The sequence below is a fragment of the Mandrillus leucophaeus genome, unplaced genomic scaffold (genome assembly GCF_000951045.1).
Source record: "Mandrillus leucophaeus isolate KB7577 unplaced genomic scaffold, Mleu.le_1.0 Scaffold410, whole genome shotgun sequence".
Lineage (NCBI taxonomy): Eukaryota > Metazoa > Chordata > Mammalia > Primates > Cercopithecidae > Mandrillus > Mandrillus leucophaeus.
In genome coordinates this window covers 1,068,403-1,076,608 of record NW_012104366.1, presented here as the reverse complement: position 1 = coordinate 1,076,608, position 8,206 = coordinate 1,068,403, and the positions used below count along the sequence as shown (strand labels likewise).

Below are 8,206 nucleotides of genomic sequence, written 5' to 3'. Positions count from 1 at the left end.
GTCTCGAACTCCTGACCTCAAGTGATCCACCCACCTCGGTCTCCCAAAGTGCTGAGATTACAGGCGTGAGCCACTGCTCCTGGTCTAATTTTAGCTTTTTTAACATGGCCCCCTCTAACTTTATTGTTGTTATTTGCTTTATTTCATAGGCTGTACAAAATGTGCAAAGGATCAGATCACCTCCACCCACCTCCCCAACACAGGCTTGGAGCAAAAGAAAGTCACCATCAACAGAATTTCACCTTGAAGTACTGCATTTTTTGGCAGAAACCCACCTGTGCATGACGTGGTATCAGTGGTCGGGTGGAAAGGCTCAGGTCCATTCCTTGGCAAGTATCCATCCATACAGTAGCATTCAAAGCTCCCATGAGTGTTCACGCATCGCCCTCCATGCCTGCACAGGCCAGAAACTTCACACTCATCTACATCTTGGGACCCAATCCAAATAGAGAAAAGGGGAGAAAAACAGAAAAAAGAAAAAAAAAAAAAGGAGAGGATATTGTGACAGCCATTTTTTCACATTTTCAAGCTACTCTTATAAAAAGATGCATTTGTTTGCAATTGTATCATAAATTTTATTTTATGCCTTATGGGTTCTTCTCATATACTGTTCAGATCGTAGGCACTGAAAACATAGCAAGTGCTGAATAAATGTCTGTCAGTGTGTTCTGGGATTTTACAAAAACCAATAACCATCCCCAGCTCCCTGACACCTAACAAAATGAACTCAAAAACATAAATATATCCAATCACTAGAAAATATCCAATCATTTAAAAATATCCAATCATTATAAATATATGCACTCACTAAAAAATATCCTGGCCGTGCATGGTGGCTCATGCCCATAATTCCAGCACTTTGGGAGGCTGAGGGGTGCAGATCATTTGAAGTCAGGTATTCAAGACCAGCCTGGCCAACATAGGGAAACCCCATCTCTAGTAAAAATACAAAAATTAGCCGGCCATGGTGGCACACGCCTGTAGTCCCAGCTATGCAGGAGGCTGAGGCAGGAGAATCACTTGAACCTAGGAGACGGAGGTTGCAGTGAGCCGAGATCATGCCACTGCACTCAGCCCGGGTGACAGAGCAAGACCTTGTCTCAAATTAAAAAAAAAAAAAAATCCAATCACTGAAAAAATCCAGTCACCATAAATATATCCAATCACTATAAATATATCCAGTCACTAAAATATATCCAGTCACTATAAATATATCCAATCACTATAAATATACCCAATCACTATAACAAAAGAATGGTCCCAACCTCATACTAAAACATCTAAAGTAAGGCTTCAGATAGCAAACAATTTACAGGCCTGGCACGGTGGCTCATGTCTGTAATCCTAGCACTTTGGGAAGACTGCTTGAGTCCCAGAGTTTGCTACCAACCTGAGCAATGAAGTGAGAACCTGGCTCTTAAAAAAAAAAAAAAAAAACTTAAAATATAAACAAATTTTTAAATGTTTTAAATAAGGAAAACAGTCTCCAGGAGAGTGAAAATGCCAGTCCATGAGTATAGGATGCTGTGGCAGGTAGTAGAGTGGTAATTTAATTAGGAAAGGTCTTACTAATTTTATGAAAATCAGACAGGCTTAAAACAGGCTTCTGGAAGGACAGGACATGCCCCTTTGCAGATTTTTTGCACCTGACTGAAGACTACCAGAGACAGCAGGTACAGGGTAAAAACTGCCCAATAAGCCAGAGGCTGGAGAAGAAATCTCTCTGCCAGTCAGTAGTTTTTTCCCTCGGAACTGACTTTGAAACTTTAAGAATTCCATCAGCTGGGCATGACTGCGCATGCCTGTGGTCCCAGCTGCTCAAGAGGCTGAGGCAAGAGGATTGCTTTGAGTCCAGGAGTTCAAGGCCAGCCTAGGCAACATAGCAAGACCTTCATCTCTAAAAATAATTATATTTTCATCAGAGCCACATAGATCAATTCCACTTGGAGAAAACAAAAAAAGCACCTTAACTGAAATTCCTAGGACATTTGCATAAAAACATTAGGAATTGAGCAGTAGACAGGAAGCAGCATGATTGAAGAAAGTCTGCTTTTAAAAAAAAAAATTTTTCAAAAAACTAGTAATACCATAATTTCTTTCTTTTTTTTTTTTTTTTTTGGAGACAGAGTCTCACTCTGTTGCTCAGGCTGGAGTGCAATGGTGTGATCCTGGCTTGTTGCAACCTCTGCCTCCTGAGTTCAACCGATTCTCCTGCCTCAGCCTCCTGAGTAGCAGGGACTACAGGTGTGTACCACCACACCGGCTAATTTTTGTGTGTCTTTTTGTAGAGACAGGGTTTCACCATGTTGGCCAGGCTGGTCTCGAACTCCTGACCTCAGGTGGTCCAACCACTCAGCTCCCAAAGTGCTGGGATTACAGGCACGAGCCAATGCACCTCGCTATAATTTATTTTTCTTAAATGACATTTTAGCCCCCAAAAGAGAAAAGAAAATTATCTCAGAATCCTTTTAGACTTTTATATTCTTTATTCTTTTTCCTTTTTGGTCTTGGATCAATGAACGCCTCTCCACTCACGCCAATCATTGTTTGGGAACCAGTAATTCTATTCAATTGCTGTCGGAGCCCATCCAAGTCAAACCACCCTCACACAAGAAGAAGTGCCACAGAGCTTCTTCTCCTGGGTTGTGGCTCATGGTGGATTCCATGATTCCCAAGAGTCATTCGGGGGCAGTTTTAAGGACCAGAACATCTGCCAGTTCTCCACAACTGGCTGGAATCATCTCACACTAGAACCCCGGCAATTCATTCCGCCTCTAACGTTGGTGACATCCAGAGGCCCACCTGCAATCAGCTCCTGAGCTTGACGTCGACTCTGCAAAGCACAATAAACAACTGGATGCAGGATTCTTTGGAATCCAGGAACTAGGATTCACATCCTGTGGTTCCAGGCAAACAGAGACTAACTGCTGATACCCCAAAACTTGCTAAGCTCCGCCCCAGCTAAAGCCCACTGATGTTTCTCTGGCAACTGCGATTCTAAAAGAAACAATATTATCAAGAAAAGCAATTCATCAGCTTTTACAAAGTGATTACTGGAGAACTCACAAGGAAAGGTCATGGGAATGGCTGCCAGTGGACACGGTCTTCACAGTGGGGGCATGGAAATGCTCCAAAGTGAGACAGTGGTGATGCTAGCACAACTTTGTGAATATACTAAAAACCACTGAGTTATATATATCAAAAGGGTGAATTTGATGGTGTGTAAACTATAGCTCAATTTTTCAAAAAAGAGAAGGACATTAAATCATTGCAAGAATAGAATAAATAAAAGTAGAGCCTAGATCTGGATTTTGTTCCAGGCAGATTGGGTCTAGTTTGGCTGACACTTATTTGGCCCCTGCATAAATATTTTCTTCTGTTTCCTCTTCCCCTCTTCTTCTTCCCTCCTCCTGTTCCCACCAATCCTCTCCCTCTTCCTCCTCCTCATTCTTCTTCCTAACTTAAAAAAAAAAAAAAAAAATTAAGACACAGTCTCGCTCTGTCACCCAGGCTGGAGTGCAATGGCACAACCTTGGCTCGCTGCAGCCTCAAAGTCCTGGGCTCAAGCATCCTCCCACCTCAGCCTTCCAAGTAGCTAGGACAACAGGCACACGCCACCACATCCAGCTAATTTTCTTATTTTTTGTAAAGATGAAGTCTCATTATGTTGCCCAAGCTGGTCTTGAACTCCTGGTCTGAAGTGATCCTCCAGCCCTGGCCTCCCAAAGTCCTGGGGTTACAGGCATGAGTCACCATGCCCAGTCTTCTTCATAACTTTCAAAAGTTGAATTCATCTCTTGGAACTATAAATATACTGAAAAATATACAGCTGTAAGTTTTTCCTGGCAAACTCCCACAGTCTAGAAAACACAATTTCAGGGTTCATATTCTCCAGAAAGTTCCCCTGATTCCTTCCTCACAGCCAAGATAAGTGACCCCTAGATTCCAGTAAACGGTGTTTGCTTACCTATGACTAACACTTTATACTGAAATTAGCTGTCTGCTCATCACCCTCCCACTAGCACAGCCTTGGCATATAAGAAGTGCATGAGAGGCCAGGCGTGGTGGCTCACGCCTATAATCCCAGCACTTTGGGAGGCCGAGGCAGGTGGATCAGCTGAGGTCAGGACTTCGAGACAAGCCTGGCCAACATGGTGAAACCCTGTCTCTACTAAAATACAAAAATTAGCTGGGCATGGTGGCGGATGCCTGTAATCCCAGCTACTCAGGAGGCTGAGACAGAATCACAGGTGAATTGCTTGAACCCAGGAGGCAGAGGTTGCAGTGAGCCGAGATCGCGTCACTGCACTCCAGCCTGGGTCACAGTGGCTCACACCTGTAATCCCAGCACTTTGGGAGGCCAAGGTGGGCAGATCACAAGGTCAGTAGATCAAGACCATCCTGGCCAACATGGTGAAACCCCATCTCTACTAAAAGTACAAAAATTAGCCAGGTGTGGCGGTGTGCTCCTGTAGTCCCAGCTACTCAGGAAGCTGAAGCAGGAGAATCGCTTGAACCTAGGAGGCAGAGGCTGCAGTGAGCCAAGATCGCACCATTGCACTTCAGCCTGGGCAACAGAGTGAGACTCCGTCTCAAAAAAGAAAAGAAAAGAAAAAGTACATGAGAAATGTGTATTGAATAAACAAAACACTAGCTCATCATCTTATATGCTTTTTTTTAGTGTCTTTTCTTCTTAATATACAAAATTTAATACTGTAACATTGTACTTCTGCAACCATGCAGCCAGTAATTTGCTGCCTAGAACAACAGGATATTATAAAATGTTTTCTCTGAAGGAATGCGTTCATTCACACCAAGAATAAATCAAATGAATCCTTTGAGAGATTCTGCTTTGGTACAGGTCAAGAGGGAGGATGAATCCGAGCATAAGAACCTATGGTTCCTGGTAGCTAAGAAGATAAAATATGTTCTCCTTTCATTTTCTTTTTCCTGAAAACCTTTAAATATCATGAAGCTTTCAGGCAGAGTCATTAAGTCTACGCAAAAGCATCTTAGAACCAGGAGGCTTTTTCTGCCTTTCCTCTTCATTATTGTTCGAAGATTTTCCTAGAAAGCCAGAGAGCAACATTACATAGCATGCTGTTTATAGAGTTTAGGTAACAGAGGAGTCGCTAAAAATCTGGAGGGTTTGTCCCCACCCTGTATTCGACCAGCCTATGTTCAGAGATCCAACCTACAACGCTCCTGTGCTCCCAAAACTCGCACTCCTCACTCAGCGTACACATGTGGGAGGCAAGCCCATGTCTCTAACAGGGACAGCTCTGACCTCCTGTGAGCCAACAGCCGGGTGCCCGCCCCCGGATTAGTGTGCTCTGAGCTGAGGAGTGCCACTCACCCTAAGGATCCCCCACCTGTGGTTACAGGAACCTGCAAGAGGCACACCATCTCCAGAGAGTCCCTCCTCACTATTCATTATCAAAATGATCAGGCCAGGCGCGGTAGCTCATGCCTGTAATCCCAGCACTTTGGGAGGCCGAAGCGGGTGGATCACCTGAGGTCAGGAGTTTGAGACCAGCCTGACTAACATGGTGAAACCCCATCTCTACCAAAATTACAAAATTAGCCGGGTGTGGTGGTATGTGCCTGTAATCCCAGCTACTTGGGTGACTGAGGCAGGAGAATCGCTTGAACCCAGGAGGCGGAGGTTACAGAGAGTCAAGATTGTGCCACTGCACTCCAGCCTGGGCAACAGAGTAAGACCCTGTCAAAAAAAAAAAAAAAAGTTCAAACAAAATATTACAATGAAAAAAAAAGAATATTGCAATGAACTCCCGTAGACCCACATCTCCCCAAGATTCAATCGTTGTTTACATTTTGCCATTTAAAGTAGTTTAGACTAAAGGAATACTATTATAGATACATCATCATAATACCCCTAGATACCTCAGCATGCATCTCCCAAAATAAGAATATTATCCTATATACCACAATACCATTATCCCATCTAACAGAACATTAATTCCCTGATATTAACAAATGCACAGCCCAGATACTACCCTGCCATCACCAATCACGAACACTGCAGCCCCCTTCTTGAGTACCTGTACAAAAGGTGCCATCGTTGGGAATGAATGTCTTGTTGTTGTTTGTGGCTCGATATCCTTCCAGGCAAATGCAATAGAAGCCCCCGGGGGTGTTGTGGCAAGATGTGTGGTTCCCACAGACAACAGTGGCTCCAAACTGGCACTCATTTTTATCTGTGGACACACAGACAAGGCACCGGAAGAGCTATCAATCCACACCGACTTCAACAGCCCAGGCTGTCCTCCCATGCTATGGACCCAGGAACCAATGTTCTGTGACCACACCTTCGTGATCTATTTCTCCAGCCTCTTCTCCTTTCACGATGCTCCCCAGACTACAGGACCTGGGCCCCTCCTCGTTACATGCCAGGAGTGTATGAAACCCCAAGAAAAATGCAACATCTCAATCTGGCAATCCATCTGATTTGAAGATTGGGAGAAGAGGGCTCTCTTTGAAATTTTGCAAGCCTAAAAAGATATTTTCAGCTTAAAAAGATATTTTGCCCACGGAAACAAACCAGCAGAATTCCCCTTTTCCAGTTCAGCCATTCTCATGGTTTTTCATGAAAACCAGTGTAGGCTGATTTTACAGCCAGTGATTAACTAGAAAATTTCTTCCTTCTGAGCTACCAAGAAACACAATGGAATTAGTGCTGCAGCCTCATCCGGAGCAGGGCTAATGCAGGAGCAGGAACAGCTCATGCTAATGGTCAGTGACCTGTCTGAATAATGTTTGTCCCTCAGTGCAGGGACCTGGAACATGGATGCTCCATGAGTCCCCAGAAGCCTGCCCGGAGTGTTTTTCATTCAATAATATGACATCAAAAGACGCAAAATGAAAGTAAATCTCCCTCTCATCTCTGCCCCCTAGCTCAGGAGTCAGCAAACTTTTTCTCACAGTATCTGTTGCAACAGCTCACCTGTGCTCATGGGCACGAAAGCAGCTGTAGACAACAGGTAAACTACCAAGCAATGCTATGTTCCAGTAAAACTCCACGTACAGAAACAGGCAGCAGGTCGAACTTGGCCCACGGGCCATAGTTTGCTGACTCTGCCTAACTCTCTAATTTAAGAGGAAACTCCTGTGACCAAATTGTTATGCATCCTTTTAGAGCTGATCTACCCACTTAGCTTTTTTGGGGAGAAAAATCATCAACTTATGAATTTGTAGCTTTTTTGTTTGTTCCTTCGTGTTTTATTTCACCAGTGGGCCCCTCAGATCTATGGCCTCTCACAATTGCACTCAATTCCTGCTCACTCAAAAGTACTCTCCGGAAGATCTGGGTGTTTTATTATTATTATTATTATTATTTTACAGTCATGTGTCACTTAATGATGGGGACACGTACCGAGGAATGTGTCATTAGGCAAGTTCATCATTGTGGGAACATCACAGGGTGTATTCACACAAACCTAGATGGCACAGCCAACTATACACTCAGGTTACATGGTAGAGTGTAGTGCTCCTAGGTTAGAGCCTGTATAGCATGTGACTGTACTGAATACCGTAGGCAACTGTAACACAGTGGGAAGTATTTGTATATCTAAATATATCTAAACATAGAAACGGTACAGTAAAAATACAGTATAAAATACAAAAAATGATACACCTCTAGAGAGCACTTACCATGAAATGGAACGTGCAGGACTGGAAGCTGCTCTAGGTAAGCCAGTGAGTGAGTGGTGAATGAATATGAAAGCCTAGAACATTATGATACATGACTGTAGACTTTTATTTTTATATAGAGACAGGGCCTCCCTCTGTCACCCAGGCTAAAGTGCACTGGCACAATCATAGCTCACTGCAGCCTTGAACTCCTGGGCTCAAGCAATCCTCCTGCCTCAGCCTCCTGGAGCTAGGAGTAGCTAGGACTACAGGCAAAAGCCATCATGCCCAGTTAATTTCTAGTTTCTAATTGTAGAGATCAGCTCTCACCATGTGAAAGCCCAGGCTGGTCTCAAACTGCTGGCCTTAAGGGATCCTCCCACCTTGGCCTCCTAATGTGCTCCCAAAGGGATTACAGGTGTGAGCCACCACACCCAGCCTTACTGTAAACTTTCTAAACACTGGACACGTAGGCTACACTAAATTTATAAAAGTATCTTTCTTGGCCAGGGGCATCGGTTCACACCTGTAATCCCAGCACTTTGGGAGGCTGAGG

General features: G+C 44.0%; 1 protein-coding gene across 2 annotated transcripts in view; it reads right to left on the bottom strand.

Annotated features, from left to right (window-relative positions):
• SUSD1 (sushi domain containing 1) overlaps nt 1-8,206 on the bottom strand; it is a 128,807-nt gene that overhangs the window by 115,976 nt on the left and 4,625 nt on the right. For both annotated transcript variants that reach the window (XM_011992456.1, XM_011992458.1), the window contains exons 2-3: nt 6,063-6,218; nt 276-428 (exon numbers count right to left, since the gene is read on the bottom strand). In XM_011992456.1, the coding sequence (XP_011847846.1) occupies nt 276-345 (70 nt within the window). In that variant the 5' untranslated portion in view covers nt 346-428; nt 6,063-6,218. The remainder of the gene's footprint in view (nt 1-275; nt 429-6,062; nt 6,219-8,206) is intronic.